The sequence below is a fragment of the Apis florea genome, unplaced genomic scaffold (genome assembly GCF_048593485.1).
Source record: "Apis florea isolate Af1SG1 unplaced genomic scaffold, ASM4859348v1 contig_3325_pilon, whole genome shotgun sequence".
Lineage (NCBI taxonomy): Eukaryota > Metazoa > Arthropoda > Insecta > Hymenoptera > Apidae > Apis > Apis florea.
In genome coordinates this window covers 585,508-604,108 of record NW_028256738.1, presented here as the reverse complement: position 1 = coordinate 604,108, position 18,601 = coordinate 585,508, and the positions used below count along the sequence as shown (strand labels likewise).

At 42.2% G+C, this 18,601-nt stretch overlaps 1 protein-coding gene across 2 annotated transcripts; it reads right to left on the bottom strand.

Moving 5' to 3' along the window:
* Positions 1 to 148: 148 nt before the first annotated feature.
* Positions 149 to 17,713, bottom strand: HisCl1 (Histamine-gated chloride channel subunit 1). 2 transcript variants are annotated; one of them, XM_086911547.1, is made up of 9 exons: positions 17,276 to 17,713; positions 16,750 to 16,825; positions 16,073 to 16,204; positions 13,366 to 13,540; positions 12,340 to 12,566; positions 12,171 to 12,253; positions 11,424 to 11,735; positions 10,385 to 10,590; positions 149 to 7,241 (listed from the first exon to the last, which is right to left on the bottom strand). In XM_086911547.1, the coding sequence occupies exons 2-9, from the start codon at positions 16,821 to 16,823 to the stop codon at positions 7,065 to 7,067; spliced, it is 1,386 nt and encodes a 461-aa protein (XP_086767673.1). In that variant the 5' UTR covers positions 16,824 to 16,825; positions 17,276 to 17,713; the 3' UTR covers positions 149 to 7,064. The 2 variants fall into 2 exon arrangements, with proteins under 2 accessions (XP_086767673.1, XP_012346942.1); XM_012491488.3 differs by lacking the exon at positions 16,073 to 16,204.
* Positions 17,714 to 18,601: the final 888 nt, after the last annotated feature.

Sequence of the window (18,601 nt, the reverse complement as noted above, 5' to 3'; positions counted from 1 at the left end):
GATCGATCGATCGATCGATCGGTCAAACCGTTTCCGCTTTGTTTCGCGTCGCCGAAAAGCGTCACCCTCCGCGCCAATCCCTCCGCTTACCCTCTTGCTTTTTGCACTCGTGAACGGGGGGGGGGCAGGGGGAAGGGAAGGGGGCAGGGGGGGGAGAGCGATCCTTTTGTAATCAGGACACCGTCCAAAGGACCTGCGAGCGTAGCAGGATCGACCGTTTGTTCCTGGCACGCTCGACATAATTCGTGATTGCGATTCGACACCGGGAGATCGAGCTTGCGTTCGAGATTCTGCAGGCCGGAATTAATAAGCGCCATCTTATGTCTTTCCTTCCGCGAAATTTCCGCGCTGGATCGAAGGGCAGAGTTCTACAGAGTCCTCCGCGATGATGGAAGCGTTGAGAAACCGAGAATTCGAATGGAAAATCTGAATTGGTGAGTCGAGGATCGAAGAATCTCTTGCCTGTGTATCAATCTCTTGCCTTAAAATACGTAACTGAGATGTACAACAATGGGCTATATTGATGCGAAAGTGATGGAAGACGAAATTGTGAAATTTCGAAAGTAAGTGGTAAATTTCTTGCCGCGTAGAATTTTATCTCCCGTAGAATTATTTAGTGATTTTTTCTTTAGTGATTCAGTTTTTAATCTCGTTTTTATTAATTCTCGATTATTAATTCGTAGGTCTGATTATCGAATTAAATTAGGCGTAGGCGTTTAAACGATCGTTTCCCTCTTCTTTCGAATTGTCACTTTTCATTTTTCCTTCGATACGATTTCGTAATTAATTAAGAAGTATATTCCACATAAGATTTCTTGGTGTATCGTAAGCGTATACTCGCAATATAAACATTCTAAACACGCGTCACACGTTTCTAGCCACGTGTGCCTCGAACGAAGAAACCCGCAGATACCTGTAACCACAGTTTCTCAACGCATCTAGGTCAGAATCAATCACAAAATCGCGTCTCCCGGTCGGTAACTAGGCAGTTGTTATGCAATCAAGCGACGATTAATCGAGCCACGATAGTGGCGAGATATCGAGACTTGTGGCGATTGTGGCGAGGATCGTCCATAACGCGGGGAGCACGTAGTTCGTCGATCATATTCCCTCGTTATTTATGTATATTTTTCTTAAAACGATCGAAAAGGAGGTCGCTTCTCTTTTGAACCTTTTTTTTTTTTTTTAATCTCGTAACTCTCGTACGAATTTTAATCAATCTTTGAAACGATCGTCAAAATCTCTCGAGCGTCTCCTTGAAATTTTCCAATTTTTCGCGCGCGACGAGAAACAAATTGGCGGCAAGTTCGAAAGGAAAGCGATCGCCTTGGCTGTAGCCCCGTGTAAAGAGATATTAAAAGAAGAAAAAAATAAAAAAGAAAAGAAAAAAGGAAAAATAAGAATTACAAGGATGAAACTCGAAGAGGAAGAAGAAATACGTAATACGTAATAAGATGTTCGTCGAATTGTATATTGCTATAGTATGTCTAGTTTCCGATGCATTTTAGTTTGATAAGCGAGGGATATTGTCTCTCCGGTCAGAGGCTCGGGGTTACGCACCGTGTTATCGATCATACTTGGCAATAACGATATTTTTAATCGTACAACTGTAAAAAAAAAAAAAAAAAAAAAAAAAATATAAGAGAGAGAGAAGCAAAGGAGTGAAGAGAACGGAGAGAAACGGAGACGATTTAAAAAAAAAAAAAACAAAGGAGAGAAAAAATCTATATATATATAAATAAATAAATAAATAAATAAATAAATAAATGAATAAATAAATAAATAAATATACGTACGTATATTATAATAAGTGGACGGAGAGGAGTGTAAGAAAGAAAAGTTGGAAAAGGTAGTTGGAAAGAAGAATTATCGACAGCGGTCAAGCGCCAGCACGTTGTAACAAGTACACCCGATAGTTGTAACTAGAAAAGGGGTGAAGACGTTTTAGCCGATGGTGTTGTCCGTCTTCGGTAGCTTCCACGCCTTACTCTCAAAAAGTGAAAAGAAAAAAAAAAAAAAGAAAAAAAAATAAATTGAAATTCATTATTTAACACGTTCTACGATCCTTCTTTCATTTATCAAGCGAGATATCATCGAAGAATTTCATTATTCTCGTCTCTACTTTGTACCCTTGACGAGTGAAAAAAAAAAAAAGAAAGAAAAAGGAAGAAAAATGTGTCCAAAATTTTCCAACGTTTTTCTTTTTTTTAACACGGCATTTTAAATCACTCCAACCACTCCACTCCAGCCTGAACTTAACCTCCAACCGATCAATCCAACCGTGTCAAAGGTGTCGTTGAACTTTCCACGATCGCGCGTCGATTCGTCGGGATCGCATATATAACAGTCCCGTCGAATTCGTTTCGAACCCCGCTAAACGAATGCTTCGAAAAGAAAACACGGAATTAATTGATGTTTGCCGAACGACAGCCGCAAAGGCAGTGACGGTGGCGCGTCCACGCCGGAAATTGATTCGTATTTGCGCGAGCAGGACGTGCTCGTTAGCCGCACGACTCGAAAAGTTGATTTGACACGATGTTTGCCGCGTATTTTTTTATATATATATATATCTCGGTCTATTTATGACTGTTTTCGATTTTTATCCGGTGGATCGCACACCACTTTTCCGCCAACCACGAATCACGGGTTGTTGGGTCGCTTTATTTCCGGAACATCGGTCAAGGACGACGTGTCGATATATCGGGCCGAGGCTTAAATTGGAAAGTGAACGATGGCAGAAACCAGCGCTGATTTCCTATACAACCTTCCCTATCCCGATCGAAGGTAGGATGGACGGATGGATAGATGGATGGATGGGTAGATCTCGCGTTGGAGATTTACTGGAAAATTTCAACGCGGGGCAAGCATCCCCTCCCCGTTTCAAAGGGGGATTGATGATCGGGCGTTCTCTCTTTCCTTTTAAATAAATTCAGGTCGTAACTCGGTGGACCGTTTGTTCGCTAATTCCGTCGAAACTATTCATACGGAACACGGTTTCTGTATTCTGGATCTGGCGAGATCTGGATCTGGGTTACCGTGTCGAATATCATATTTTTAAGGAAACCGGTCGAAATTTCCCTCGACGCGGTTTCGTTGATAATAGAGCGTCCTTTTCCTTACCTCGTCCTCGTGGAGCATGGATTTTAATTGAGACGGTTCCTCTCCCGGATGTTATTTCTGACAGGGACGGGCGAGCTTCTCTCCATCGGAGAGCGGGTGGAAAGGAGCGGTTGGATTTCGTCGGTTCGATTTCGAATCCGTTATTCATATTTTTCGACGTGGGACGCTCGAATTATTCCAAGGAAAGCAAAGAGTAATTATTTCACTGTCTCTGGTTGCACGCCCGCCTCCACTCCCCCGGAATCCATTAACGATCGGCGCGCTTCTCGTTAACAAGATTGTCGACGGAAAGTCGATAGTTAATTACGCAAACGAAGGGATCTTGTTAAAGATGGGCCACCCTCTGTCCTCGATGCCGTTAAATCTCGATCGATCTACGATCAATTTCTCTCACGGACTTCATAATTGCCCGCCTCTACCGTCCTTATTAACTCTTTCTTTTTTCTCTTTCTTTAAAGAGGCAATCAGCGATCGGGATTGAGAGGGGGAGGGAGGAGGAGGAGGAGGAGGAGAATGGGCGAGGATTAGAACGAAAGAGATAGGGGAGAGATATTTTTAATAGGATTGCAAAGAATTTAGAAAAGGCCAAGAGCGAAGGCTTTCGTTATTTGATTATCGAAAGATTAAGTTGAAGATCGAAATAACTTTCGCCGTCTCAAAGATATTTTCATTCCTCTTTGGCACCCATAAACGATACCGAAATTAGATTAAAAACGAAGAAAAAGAAAAGGGAATAGAATTGAGAAAGGGAAGAAGCAACGAATTCGAATGGATTTTTCCATGAATTGGAAGTCGAATCGACGGAAAATATTCGCGCGAGAAAGAAAATTAAGGAAAGGAAGAGATAAAGGAAGGAGAGGTTAGAAGAGAAAAGGAGGAATCGCGTGACACGGGCCATCGGAAGGGATTAAGGGGTGAATCCGTGAGGGGAGGGTGTTAAATCGTGGGAACGAGAGATCGACTCGTAAACAGAGGGGGATGAAGAAGCCGGAGTGCGGGGCAGATGAAAGTATCTTTCTATCCTCCCGGGTACAAAGGCTCTCTCAGGATAAAATGGCATGATTAAAAACTCTCTCCTCCTCGTGGAACGGAACACTCTTTTTTTTTTTTTTTTTTACACATACACACGCGCAAACGCGTGCTCGCGGCATTGTCGCAGTCGTTTCGAGCTCTTTCATCGCGTCGATTCTTTTCGTTTTTTCCCCCTCCTCTCTCTCTCTCTCTCTCACCCTCCCTGTCTCTGTCTCGAAATAAAAACGAGCCGGATCGGATGGCTGGAGACGCGGGTGACAAGGATGGACAGAGGTGAAGATCCGGAGAAGGAGAGAGAGAGAGAGAGACGGAGAGAGGGACGGTTAGATCGGCCTACAAAGCGACGTTTTCAAGATGAAATAACCTCAAGTGGCGGCGCGTGTTAGCTGAAAAAACAGTCAAACGAATCTTTTCACCGTTTCAATCTTTCCGATCCTCCACCGTATTTAGAGGCGTGAGAACATTGACGCCGTTTTAACCAACGCGTTTCTTTCTCGAAGGGAGAAAAGAGATTCGATACGGATTCTATCTTCGTCTCTAGTGTTTCTTGGAGAAAATTCTATACACGCATTACTTGTATTACGATCGTTATTAATTATTCTTATCGATGAAGATATTAAGAAAGTTGGACTAGACTTGGACTAACTCGATCGATTATTATATAAAGATCGAGAATGAACGTGGGCACGATTTGGCCGTTTAAAAATGTATTAGAAAAAAAAAAAAAAAAAAAAGGAACCTTTGTTTGGAATTATTATTAAAGCGTCACCAAGAGATATCGTACGGAAGGGAGAAAGAGGGAGGCGAAAAGAGTCGACGACGCGTTGTTTTAATTAAGCGGCAGCGGAGGAAAAAAAAAGTGGAACATCTTTTGGAGGCGGTGTGTTCCGTCTCGCGAGAGAGAGAACGAGAGAACGAGAGACGAGAGAGAGAGAGAGAGAGAGGGAGGGAGGCATTCGGTCGCGTCACAATTACGCCACCTTACGTGCGGATTTAATTATTCTCGGCGAGCAACCGGAGCCAGGCCGTATGTTCGTTCCAATTAATTACTGCTGGTCGTTTACTGGCGAGATTCTCGTCACTGCTAAAAGTACCGTAATCCAAAAGGGGTCGCCTGTATAAGGGAAATGACGTTGGTCCTTTATCGTCACCTCCAAGTTTTCTCTACGAAAACTCCTTCACACCGTGAGACACCTCGCGCGAGATCCCTTTCTCCTCGTGTATGCTAGTGGCCTCGTTAGTGGAAACGTTTCGATCGTTTTTCTTTTCTTTCCGAGAAAAATTTTCTTTTCTCCGAAAACGAAACCAACGTCTCTTCTTTTTAATCCTGATTGTCGACGTCCTCGTCGCACATCGTCGACCCGTGCAAGGATGGCTCGAAATGGAGCGGTTCGCCGCAAAGTTTACTTTCTCGATTTCAGAGAATTTCAGGTATTTGCTCGACATGTGTATCTTTAATAATCTGGTTAAAAGAAATTTTTTTTTTACACGGCAGATACCGAGAAATATTTTTATCCTTCGATCGACAAACAGTTTTAAGAATTTTTCTTTTCTTCTTCTTCTTTTTTTTTTAATACACCGATTTGATTAAAATATGGATTAAGTTAAAGTTTGTCCAAGAATTTAGAGACTCTAGGTCGACGATCTTTCTCGGACGCACGAGGAGACAGCAGCAGGATCCGAGGCGAGGGTAAGAAGAGGACAGAAGGCAGAAGGAAGAAGGAACGGCGGAGGGGCAACTGTTTGAATACCCGTATAATATAAAAAGCTCTCTATCGGCTGCTGAAAGAATAAATAAGCTGCCTCGTAAAGCTGGTCGTCGTCTTTCTCATTCCTCCCCATTCCGGGCCGACCCTTCCTTGCAGTTTATCACGCAGCAGGGGGAGGGAAAACGATCCTCTCTCTCTCTCTCTCTCTCCATCCCTTTACGTGTTTATACTCCGTTTATTTGTCTTTTAAATTCTTATGCGCACAACGGGTAAAATTGTTGTTCCGTAATCGCGATTCGAACGTTCACGCGAGCGGCCGTTTCTTTTTTTTCTTTTTTTTTTCTTTTTTTTTTTTCGTTTTGTAAAAACAACCTTACCTAAGATTTCGAAACGGATTTCGCATGCGGCAAGCCTATAAAAATTTATAAATCGCGTCTTATCAATTTCCAATCGTTCCATTTTAGCAAAGGTGACCTCCGCCTTTTTTTTCTTTTCACTTCTCGCGTGAAAAGAGATTCGAATCGTCCCGCGTTTTGTTTTATTTCTCTTTTCCCCCATCGTCTCGTGATTTGGATAAATTATTTATATAACCCTTAAATTGACGACGAGAAACGAGCTTGGCTGAGCGCGCGTGAACGTTCAGTGAAAGGTATGTATGTATGTATGTATGCATGTATGTACGTACGTATTTATGTATCTATCGTAGCAAAACTCGAGGAGACAAGACTCGGGTAAGTAAGTAAAGGGTAAATTGAATCGCGACGAACGAGCGGAAATTCGCGTTCAACGATGACAAAGAGTACGATTCACGTCGAAGAGGGGTGAGTACACGATCGTTCAATTCGAATTATATCACTTAAAGTAATCTTAAACGCGAATCTTAACAGCTAACATGCTCTTACGATTAATTAACCGTTCGTTAGACGGTTGCGTGTTTCTCTATATAATTGTATATAAAAGGTGCTGGAAATTCTTCTAGCGGATTCCCGCCCGTTTCGTTCGATAATTCTTTGTTAACGGCTCGATGAAACCTAATCTTTCTCGATCTTATTTTCAAAGAGGGAATGCTCTACGATTTTCGTTGCGACGATCAATTTTAATCATCGAGGATTAACAAAGATTATTTCGAACGAAAAGAAAACACCGTTTGAAACGATCCTCCTCCTCTTCCTTCGTCGTTTCTTCCTCGATCCTCGATCCTCTCTACAGGAAGGTGCTCCAGTAGACGACGTTCAAGATGAGGAAGGAGAAGGGGAAGAAGAATCTGGACACCTTGTCGATGTAAATCGCAGTCGCTCGACCCTGGCAGCAGGTGTCGTATTGAACGGTCGCCGGCCTCACCGGGCTTCTGTTCCTCTCCGAATCGTTCCTCATCGGTGTCTGTCGAGAGAATTCACAATTGCGAAACAGTGAAATGAATGTAAACCTTCGATTACGATAATTTTCGACTCGAACGGACGGAAGAATGGCGGTGAATTTGGAGGAAACGATGAATTTTTTTCGGGATCGATGCAGGCCAAGGAGAGAGATGTGAATAAATATTCTAGCGTGAAAAATAAAAACGAGTCGGAACGCGCATAACGGAGTTGGAAATAACGCAATTACAGCAGCGTGGTCAATTGGATACAATAAATTATTAAGTTGGACGTAAAAGCGTTTCGAATTTCCACCAAAACATCTCAGGGGTGGCTCGAATGAAATTTAAATTAATTCGCGTCTTCTTATTCAAGGCACGAGAGACAATCTTTCTTTCTCGGCACTTTCCACAAATGGAAACTTCCCTTCTGCGTTTATACGCCGCGTAACATTTTTCCCCCGGAGGTTCATTTTGCAATTTAGAAGCGTTTCTGACAATTCGTTCTTCGTTCACAACGCCACGTGTGTTTCTCTTTAAGATAAAATAATAATTCGATTTAAATTTTATATTTTGGTGATTTTATACTTCTAATTTTTTCTTTTCTTTTTTTTTTTTTTTAGCTCGTCGAGGATCTATCTAAACGGTTTGATCGTGTTATAATTTCGAAATCGACGAGATTGGAGAAAGCGTGGAAAGAGAAAGACAGATCGAAAGATCCATTTCGTTTGGACGAAGTTTGCGTCAAGTTGTTGGCCGAGCGAGAGTTTTTGAAAACTTCTCACTTTACTCTTACCCGGGACGAGCTAATTTCGCCTCGAGATAATGTTTGTCCCTCTGCCTCGCAAATGGAAAACGCATCTTTTTCGCCGTTTTCACGCGGGACGAGCGATTACCTTTCCTCTTTCCTTTCTCTTTTTTTTTTTTTGTTAAACCGTCTCGAAAGAAAACGTAAAACTTATTTTCACTTCGAAGAGACACGAAGAACTGCTCTGTAACAATATTTTGTTTCGTTTCACCGATATAAAAATTTTGCGCGATCTGTGAAACGAACGAACGATCGCGATAATTGGGTCACCGTTTGTCAGATACTTTCAGCAAAGTTCGATAAACTTAGTCCCCCTTGCTTCGAAAGTAATAATAATTTAAAATTCAACCTGCATTCCCTTTTCGAATCCTTTTCGAATCCGTTTCAAAACCGTACCTTTCTCCACGTTCAACGTAATTGACGTTTAATTTCATGAAACGAAACCATGTTTTTTTCCGTGCAAAGGGACGACGAGTCGCCTTGCAAATTCTCTAAAAAGCTACGCGATCTCGTCCGTGGAGTTGAAAGAGAAAAATCGACACGATCACGATTCGTGGACCGTGAAAGCTAACGTTTGCGCGCTTTTCGAGGGTGGAGTTACGCGCGTACACACGGAAGCATAAAAAATTCAGAGGCCAGCTCCATGAAAAATTCACGATAGTTGGCGATAGTACACGTTGATTAAACAATGGTGTATGCGCGCCCATTATCAATTTCGAACGATCGTGTATTCTCGATATTAGCGAATAAATGTAGTAATTTAGAAAACGGACGGTGACGCTTTATTCCACGCGAAAAATTCGAAACAAGAATTAATTAATTTTCATTGAATCGATCGATTCTCTTCTTCGAGAAGAGAAGAGTTTCTTGAAAATCCGCGGAAAATTTTAAATTAAAATTATTATTCTCCCCTTGTGAAAAATCGTTTATTATTGTCGCAGATGGATATCTCGTTTTAATAAAAATTAAAAAAAAAAAAAAGTCATCGTCGATATACGATTGTCGTTCTCAATTCTCAATACAGGGAACATTTAAAATAAAACGTAAATTTGTCATAAATCGTTACAAATAAGTATGAAACAGAGACCGTTTGTTATATCGTATTAATTATTCATTCGTTGTACATTAACATCGGAAGAATCACAAAATTCAAATTGAAATTAGCCTCGTGTTATTATTATTATTTCATAATATCATTTAATATTATATAAATACGCATAAACCAACACGAGTCGAATGCAAACACCCATTCTGTATTATTACAATAAAATTTTCCAAGAGCAAAGACCGGTTATAAATAAGAGGAAATATACGAATTTTCTTCTCTTTCGCGCGACGTATCGACGATGCTTTTTCTTTTTTTTTTTTTAAATTATCCACCATAAAAAATATCGTGTCTATCAATTTTCCATCATCCTCATCTTTTATTTTTAATTTACCAAGTTTCTGCACACCGCGGAAAGTTGGCAGACTTTCGTGGAACCAGCGCGTTAATTAAAGTCGCGACACTTTCGGCCCGCTGAATTTCTAAGTGTGTCAGGTGTTACCAGAATGTCACGCGAATATATCGGGTGTGCCTTTTCTCTCCACCCTCGCTTCGTTTCGTTATCTTTTTATTTATCTTTCGCGAATCAAACGATCTCGATCTTCGAATAAAAGAAATTTTGAATAAAAGAAATAAAAAAAAAAAAAAGAAGAAGAAGGAAGGAAGGAAAGTTCTCCTCCCCCCTCCGTTTCATCTTTTCTTCCCCGTAATTTCGTTCGTTCTCCTCGTTCACGTTTTCCAGAGCGGAGAGGAAACTCTGCACCATCAATTTTTGCTCCTACCACTCGGTTATTTATTATTACCCTCCTCGAGTCAGGTTCAGGAACGCTTAACCCTTACTAATTGTAAGTTCGAGATGCATAATTCTTTGGGTAAATGAGAAACGAGAACGCGCTGCCGCATGAATTACCTCGCGCGGACCAGCCTCGCTCCTCCCCTGTCCTCTATTTTTTTCCCCGGTTTTTCCGCGAATTTTCCCCTCTTCCTCGCCGGGGATCATTTGTGCCATTTCCCCGTTCGACATTTCCGCGGTAATTAACGACAACGCGAATTTACAACCTTCCACGAGTACGAAACACAGGATATTTTTAACACGCGTTCCTGCTTAATTTGGATATTGGTTTTTTTTTTTTTTTCTTTTTTTTTTTCTACGATCGACGTGTACAAACTGGTTGTCGTACTTTTTGAACAAGGAACCGGTATATTGTTGCGATTAATTTTGCCAAAAAAATGATAAAAAAAAAAGGTAGAGAAAGCTATTTGAGATGGTTAACGGATTGGATGAATTTGGTTTTGGAGAAGTAAACGATTCGTACTTTGAACTCGTCGATGGCCTCTCTCAGATCCTCGTCCGAGTAGCCCTTCATCGCCTTGGTGGCAACCGGTCCCATGTAATTGTTCACCACGGCGAATTCCATGAGCGAGAGGAACACGAACACGCTGCACGAGGACATCCACACGTCGATGGCCTTCACGTAGGAGACGGGCGGCAGTGATTGCTGAGACTGCGTGTTCTGAGTCGCTGTAAATCGAACAATTAATAAATATTTCTCGTTTGATTTACGGTATTTCGTCGCACACAAGTGAAAGTATCATGTAAACATTGTATATATACGCGTCTTTCAACGATTCGACGCGCATTTGACGATCGTAAATTGAGCAGAGACGTGGCGAATTTTAATTCCACGATTTAAAGACGCCTCGTTATTTCGGGCGTTGCGTTTCAAAAAAAAAAAAAAACCTTCTCTTCTTGCTCCGCGATTCGTTTCAACTCGAAAGCGGATTTTTGAAAGAAGCGGAAGGAAAACCTCGATCCAACCTCGATTTGAAACCGCGGCTCGTTACTTTCGTTACGAGTTAAAACGAGAGGAAAGATAAACAAAAAAAAAAAAAAAAAGAAGAGGAAGGGAAGAAAGAAGAAGGGAAATATAGGAAAAGAATGCAAGATCTAGAAAATCCCGAGAACAATTTCTATCAGCACTCTACCTGTTGCTCTGAACTGATATCCAGATGGAATATCAAATTCGATGCGTTCGAAGATACTCGAGTATCTAGATTCGAATTCTTTATATACGTATTCTTCGATCAATCGTCGACGAGTTCAAGCTACTCAACGACACTTGAAAATCCACGAATCCATAGATATATCCATCTCATCGAACGAGCAGAATAATAATTCGATAAAATTCGAAATTTAATTGTCCAGTATTCGATTACTCGGTTCTGAAATCGAAATTGGACGCGTGTTGGAACACTTCCACGATCCTCTCGACTCGATCGATCGGATCGAGAGGAAGTTTGGAAATTCGGTCGATCCGCGGTCGGGGAACGAGATCGCAGGCGCGACGACCTTACCGAGGGTCAGCAGTGACGTCACACCGAGGGTGACCCGGGCCGGGATCGCCTCAGGTTTGATCCAGAACGCGATCCAGGACATGACCACGATCAGCGCGGACGGTATGTACGTGTGGAACAGGTGATAGCCAAGCCTGCGTCGAAGATTGAACACGATCTGGATGCAGGTGAAGTTCCCTGTCGAGTATTCGATCGTGCAGTCGGTCGTGTAATTGTTGGAGATGTCCAGCTGGGGTAGCTCGATCTCTGGGTTCACCACCAGGGGGTCGGTCATGTTCCATATGAACACCAGATCCTGGGTGGTGTGCGACACTGAAAAGTGATCGATTTTTTTTTTTTTTTTCATTCTATCGATCAAGGTGGAAACTTTGGGAATGTTGTAACAAGATTATTCGACTGGAATAACGAAAGTTTCGGAGTTGTTTAGATTTGGAGAATTTGGAATTGGGGAAGAGGAAGATCTGTTTGGCTGAAGGGCAGGAGTTCTAGGTTAATAATTTAACGTTCGATTAATATGTGCGAGTAGATTGTTGCAATGCACAGTAAGTTAAAACAGATCTTGAGTTGATGCGAGTTCGGTTGATAAATTATAATATCAAAGTCAGCAATAATTTTGTTTTGCAACATTGCGAATATATAGATTATTCAAGCAATTGTTTTATTAAGTGGAGAAAGTGAGATCGGTGTTTAAATTAATTAAAGCGAAAATTTCTTTGTAAGATTGATACAAAAAGTAATAATACGTACAACTTTCGATCATCATTGAGCAAATTTGAGTATCGTGGGGATAGGACTCGAACTTCATCGCGCAGGAGAGGACGAGCGTCAATCTGGAGAGAAACGAGAACATACGTCGATATTAAACGGATAAGAAGATTAATCGCAAAAAAGTGGAAGTGTCGAAGATCGAGCTTACTTCGACATGTAAAGCAAGGTTTTGTCGTGATACAACCAAAGATAATGATTCGGTATCGACATCTCGTGGAAGGTGACCTTCTTCGCGTTCTTGAAGAAGCAATCAGGCCTCCAGATATTGTGCAGCCAGTCTACGTCCAATATTCTGTAATCCTCGGACATGTTCTCCGGAAGTCGTAGTCTAGAATCCCGCCAACTTTGCGCCAGAAATATGTCCGCAACGTACGTCTGCAAGTGCAATAAATAAGAACATCATCGATCCGATTTATTTTCATTTATTTTTCGAAAATGCTTTCGAGATGGCAATTGAATTCCACGAAAATATTCACCCTTTGAGGGGGAGATAACTTTTCTAGAATTATATAGAAAATAGCTTGACTCTCCCTTTCTTTTTTTTTTTTTAAGGAAGGATTAGTTTATTCGATTCGTTATTATACATTTCATGCATTTCAAAGAGAGTACGTATTCATATGAACGCTTAATTAATCGGTTATTAATGAAATTATTATATTACAGTTTCGATTATCACGAATTTACTTGCTCTGTGAAAGATTCGCAATAGGAAATGATCAGGCGCGGCGCACGAAAACGGGAATAATTTAATTTGAATCGGGTGTGAAAAAGCCGGCCGGTTATAAATCGATTTTAATTCAATAAGCGCGGGCCATCATCGCGTCTTATCCTCGACCCTCGTTCATCGTCTCGTTCCAACTAATCTCTCAAACGTTTCGCATCCGAGGGGTTTAAATAAAACACACCGAGCAACCCGTGCACGCCTCGTTGGCCCAATTTGCACACGCGTTGCCGCTGAAAATGAGAGGAAAAAGAAGAACGAAAACGACTTTGCTCCGCGTTGGAACCGCGAGATTCCTTTCGAAAGGTGTGAAACGTCGCAGCCAACCGTGTTGTCGGGTTGTCTCTTCAACCGAACCCCTCTCTCCACTCGTCCCCATTCACCTCGCTCGGCTCTGCTCGAGGCGTGCAACGCGCCTGTTAATTAAACGAAAGCACGACCCGGCCGAATTACCATAGATTCCTCGTTTATGGAGTCGATGCTGAGCACCGTCACGTGGAAGTAGACGATGGTAGGCTGGCCCAGGAACTTGGGCGCCCTGTGCTTGTCGTACAGCTTCGGGTTCAAAGGGAGGATGTCCTTGAGCGACAGGGAGGACTCCTTTCTCCCGTACTCGAGATCCGACTCCCTGGAAAAAAGGCAGAGAAGCGAGGAGAAGCGAGGCTGAGGACGGAGATTAATTTCTCGCGCGAGGTAACCATTGTGTTCGCCATTATGTTCGCGGGGATGGCACAAGATTTATAAGATTGTGAAAATGATTGTGTAAAGTTTTTCCTTTTCTCGCGCTCTAATTTTTCTCTTCTCTCGATGATCGAGATGTATATGTTGGGTTAATGATTTTTATAAAATTCGGATCTCTTTGTAAGGTAATTTTCTTAATTGGATCTTTCACGATTCTCGATCGTGTCCTTTCGTTCAATTTTATTAATTGTTTTACTAGTAAATTCGATCGTTTCTCTTCGCCTGTGATTTTTCTTCTTCTTCTTCTTCTCTCTTCCACGATTACGATAGCGATAGCGAATGCGTCTATCTCCAGTTTAATTTCATTACGTTATTATCTTTCATCTCTGATCGTTAACTAAGAGACTTTGGTATTGATTTCCGAACAACGTCTGCCCGCCTCTTCTTGAGTTTCAACGCGACGAGAAAGAACAACTCGTCTATTTGTATATTTATAGAATATGCTAATCGAGGCAACACGTAACCGTTTTTCACCGACCTCGACATTTCCCCATGCTCGCTCGCGTTTAAATTTTTCCTCTGCATTATTTCGTAACCGTACGTATTAACTACTTCTTTATGTATAGAATATGGTAATTGCGTGTAAATGTGCGCGAAAAAAAAAAAAAATGTGCACCGAAACTCGCCCCTCTTTGATCCCTTCTAAAATCGTGTATCCCCTCCCCTATTTCGTTATATCGAGCCTAAATAAATTATTCTGACGAACGTTGTCTGACAAATAGAACTACTGAATACCGGTAAAGACCGCATTTGAAATAAATAAAAAAAAATATATATATATATTTTGAAATCGTGTAAAATATTTTTATCAGAAAAGGGAAAAAAAGAGGGGGAGGAAGGAGGAGGGAAAGAAGGAAGGAAGGAGGGAGGGAGGGAAGGGGAGGGGAACTCAAATATTAATCCAGAGCGTTGAATTACACAGCGTATTTTCCAGACGAATATTACACCGATACATTCCACACGTTCCTAAAGATAAACATTTAATATTTATTTTCATCCCTCTTCCTAAAATTTTCCCTTCCTCCTATTTTTCATTATTCTCTCGCAATCTTTTCAATCGCCCCACAACTCGCCCCACTAATGTTGCAACCACCTCGATTGTCGTGTCTCGAAGGAAGAAGAATTGTCAGGGGGTTCGAGCATCCCCTTTTTATTTTCGCACGATTTACGACACCCTCGAAATAAATTAAATATACACACACCCTCCAGATGAATTGTCCAGCGGTTATTTTTCACCGCGAAAATATCGGGAACAGTGGATGGATCGGAGGAGGAGGAGGAGGAGATCGGGGAAGTCCACGAACGGTGGTCGAACGGTGCCGGACTCTAAAATATTGGCGCGATTCCGATGAAACAGCAATATCGCAGAAGCCATAATAGGTCTTCGTGCTTGGCACACCTCCGGCCGAGATACGTGTGTTCCTTACACGCGGACATTTTAATATGCTAACCTACGACCTCTGAATCCGGTTTCCCCGAGAATTTCCAAATCCTCGTTCGACGCGCAATTATTTACAAACCCTTTCTCGATCATCTCTGCCCGATTTACACCGATCCTCCCTTTTCACGGAATATCTTCTTTCGTCTCGATCTGCCCCCTTGGATCTTTAATTTATGAGTTGATATCCGGGAGGAGGAATGGATTAACTTCGGGGAGGAGTTTTTCTTTGTAAGTCTGGACGATCTCGGTCACATCTGAAGCTTGCTCTTACATCTAAATTTTCTCGATCTGATTTCACCTTGCGAACGTTGTTGGCGGTTAGTTCGAGGAGAATGCAAATTATTCGAAGAGGGGGACGGAAGAAGGATGATAATATCGATTATCGATATAAGTGGGGTGATAAAGGGTTGGTTGGCGAGATCGACGTTTATTTATCCGGGCATACGACTCGAGTGGATTGGCGATTCAAATGGATCGTGGCGTCGTTTTTATACGTGGCGTCGTAAAAACCGATAATCCACGTAGACTTTTCAGAAATCTTCAATTTCCTCTCGATCGATCGCGGTATCCCCCTCCCCGCCATAGGATCGGCCAATACTCCTCCTGTCGGCTCGATATTTCTGTTTGTCGAGCAAACAGTAACGGAGGCAGGTAATAAAAAAAAAAAAAAAAAAAAAAGAATGGTAATAAAGGAAATTCGCGATTTTAGTTTAAATGAAAGCTGTGTGTTCTTTGCAGGAAGAGATTTAACAGTTTCGCGGAGATCGGTTGGAATAACGAGAAATTAAGAAAGAGATAGAGTTTTGTTGAGCGGAGAAGAAAAAAGAGAAGGTGGGATATTTCGAGGAAAGAATTAGAGAGATAAAGATTTAAAGAAAGAGAGATAGAAAGAGAGATAGAAAGAGAGAGAGAGAGAGAGAGAGAGAGAGAGAGAGATCGAAATTTGTTTGATGATGTCATGATCATGTGATGCGTTACCTTTCGATCTTGGGAAAAAAACGGTACCCTCGCTTTCTCGCCGAAAGTCGAAACGTACTGGACGATAGGCTATCGACTTTAATATGCCAGCCTTCGACCTCCGTGGAAAGTACCGGTTCGCATATTTCCTCGCTGAAACTCGACAGAGTCGCGGATGATGCTGAGGCAGCCTCTATCCTCGCCATAATTTGCAATCAGAACGAATTTACCGCCATACTTTTCCTATCCCTTTTTTCCCCCCTTTCCCGTCATTATTTCAATAAGAATCTCAAGTGAAACGAGTCGTGAAATTTTTTACAATTATTTCCGTATGTCGCGTTAAATTATCATCGATTCACAAAATCGTACAAAACGGTTATTGTTGGTAGACGAAACAGAAAGAAACAGTGGTGAAAAGAGAAAAGAACGACGATCCCTTCCGCTGAAATTGTTCCACGATACGCACGTCCATTCGTTCTTTTTGCAAGTAGGCCGGTGTATCGTCCTCCAGAAAAGAAAAGAAAAAAAAAAGAAAAAAAAAAAGAAAAGAAAAAAAGAAAACGTAGATGGGAGAACAGAAGGCTCGAGAGATTTCCATCGATGGATAGATCGATCGATGATGAGTCGATCTCGAGTATCCTGCACCCCGAGTATTCGCGGCTTTCCTATACAACTTTCGAACATGTTCGCCTACTCACGGAAAGTGTAGGGCCGCCATGTCAAAGAGCGTGCACAGGTAGTAGCATAGTATCACCAGAGAGTGTCTCTTCATTCCTGGAACAGAAGTAGAGTAACGATGATGAAAACGAGGTGCTGTCGATGATCGATGAACGGAGGAAAAGGGTCGATAATTTCGAAAGCGAAAAATATTCATTCGAGATTTCGAAATGAATTCCCATCGCTGGAAACCTCCTTTACGGAAGGAGGAGAGGGGGGCTTATCAGCAACGCACGAGGGTATTTAGGTCGACGTTGTTTAAACTTCCCCTCGCAGTTCTAATTCTTTCCACGATAAAAGATCGATCAACACGCTCTGAATTGCCAGGATATTTATAATCGAAGAGAGATTCTTTGAAAAGATTTGAACGCTCTCTCCAATCATCACAAATTCGGAGAAGATTGATTCGAGAAAGAGGTAGCTGGTGTAACGAAACAAAGTATATACGCGCGCCGATGGAAACGAGGCAAAGTTTCCAAGAAGAATCGAACGATCGATTCGACTCACCGATCAGCTGCACATTCTACCGTGTCCGATCCTCTTTGTCAACCACTCCAGAATTCCTTATCGCGGCCAGCTTATCAGCCCACCAGCCGCAACTTCCCTCGAATATCCATCAAAGTCGGTGGCCGGAGCGCGTTACGTCGATCTGCGACAGTCGCCTCGATCCTCGAACGAGGATCATCGAGGATCGGGATCTACGAATATTCCTACGAAACCTGCCCCTCGTGTCCCTACTCTTCCTCGCCGTCCTACGTGCGCCAAAATTGTTGTTTCGCGTTCGTCGGGGGAAGACGGTCGAGGAAGAAACAGAGATATCACGCTTCCCTCCGTAGAAATTCACCGGTGGCAATTTCGGGCCGTGGAGGAAACCCTAGCAAGGATCGGGGACACGACGCGACTCTTATCGGCGAAGGGTTGATTCGCCACTCGGCCACTGGCCACTGGCGGGGCTTGCTGGTTCTGTAAACCACCCAGTCGGTCGCTGCCTCTAAGCCAATTTGCCTATCGACTAACTGATTAAGCCCTACTCTCTTTCATCGTGGTGGACGTGCAATGTGTGCGCTCCCCGTGTGGGAGTGCCTTGTCCGTATACACAGGGGGACAGCTTCGTACGAGCATTGTTTCCGGCACGAGATACGATTATAGGGTGCGGGCACGAAGATGCGGTTGATTCACGGATTTGTTAGGGACGGAATTAGAATTCCGCTCTTCCCTTTCCTTTCCCTTTCTCGGATTATGATAGATAACGATCGACTTCTTCTTTCTTTTTTTTTTTTATATGTATATATATGTGCGTGTGTGTGTGTGTGTGTGTGGTAGGTATAGATATAGATATAGATATATTTTGCTACCTCGTTTCGCTCAACTTGCACAACTCGTAATTACGTAATGTAATAATGCAACGTCGGGGTGTGGTAACGATAGAAGCAAAGATAGAGGACATTATATCATTCGTGGGCGAAAAGAAAAGATTGCGAAATGTTCTTTATTCTTCTTCTGTATGGAGAAGTGGAAAAATTTTCCACTTTTTTCTTTTTTATCGGATTAAACGTTCTCCGCTTCATCATTTTAAATTTCCCCCATTTCCAACTCGTTTTAACAATTCACATTGGGATGATGCGAGGAACGTTTCTTTCTTTCCACGTAGTGGAAAAGAAGAATATTTCGAGCATATTTCGACGAATAAGAATAACTTGAAGAGGAGGGAATACTTTAATTAGATAGAGATTTCGTTACGAGATCGAAATCACGGACGAAGGAAATTCTTATCATACCGTGGACGTTCGAAATGGCGCCGTTATTCCGGATGGTCCACCACCGCAAATGGAA

What these genes read in the sequence shown, in the direction of transcription:
- HisCl1 (XM_086911547.1), bottom strand. Translation starts at nt 16,823, where the DNA reads ATGAAGAGACACTCTCTGGTGATACTATGCTACTACCTGTGCACGCTC. An exon ending in GACGTCACTGCTGACCCTCG is followed by an intron (nt 10,591 to 11,423) that starts GTAAGGTCGTCG and finishes TTCGATTTACAG; the next exon opens with CGACTCAGAACACGCAGTCT. An exon ending in AGGCCATCGACGAGTTCAAA is followed by an intron (nt 7,242 to 10,384) that starts GTACGAATCGTT and finishes TTCTCTCGACAG; the next exon opens with ACACCGATGAGGAACGATTC.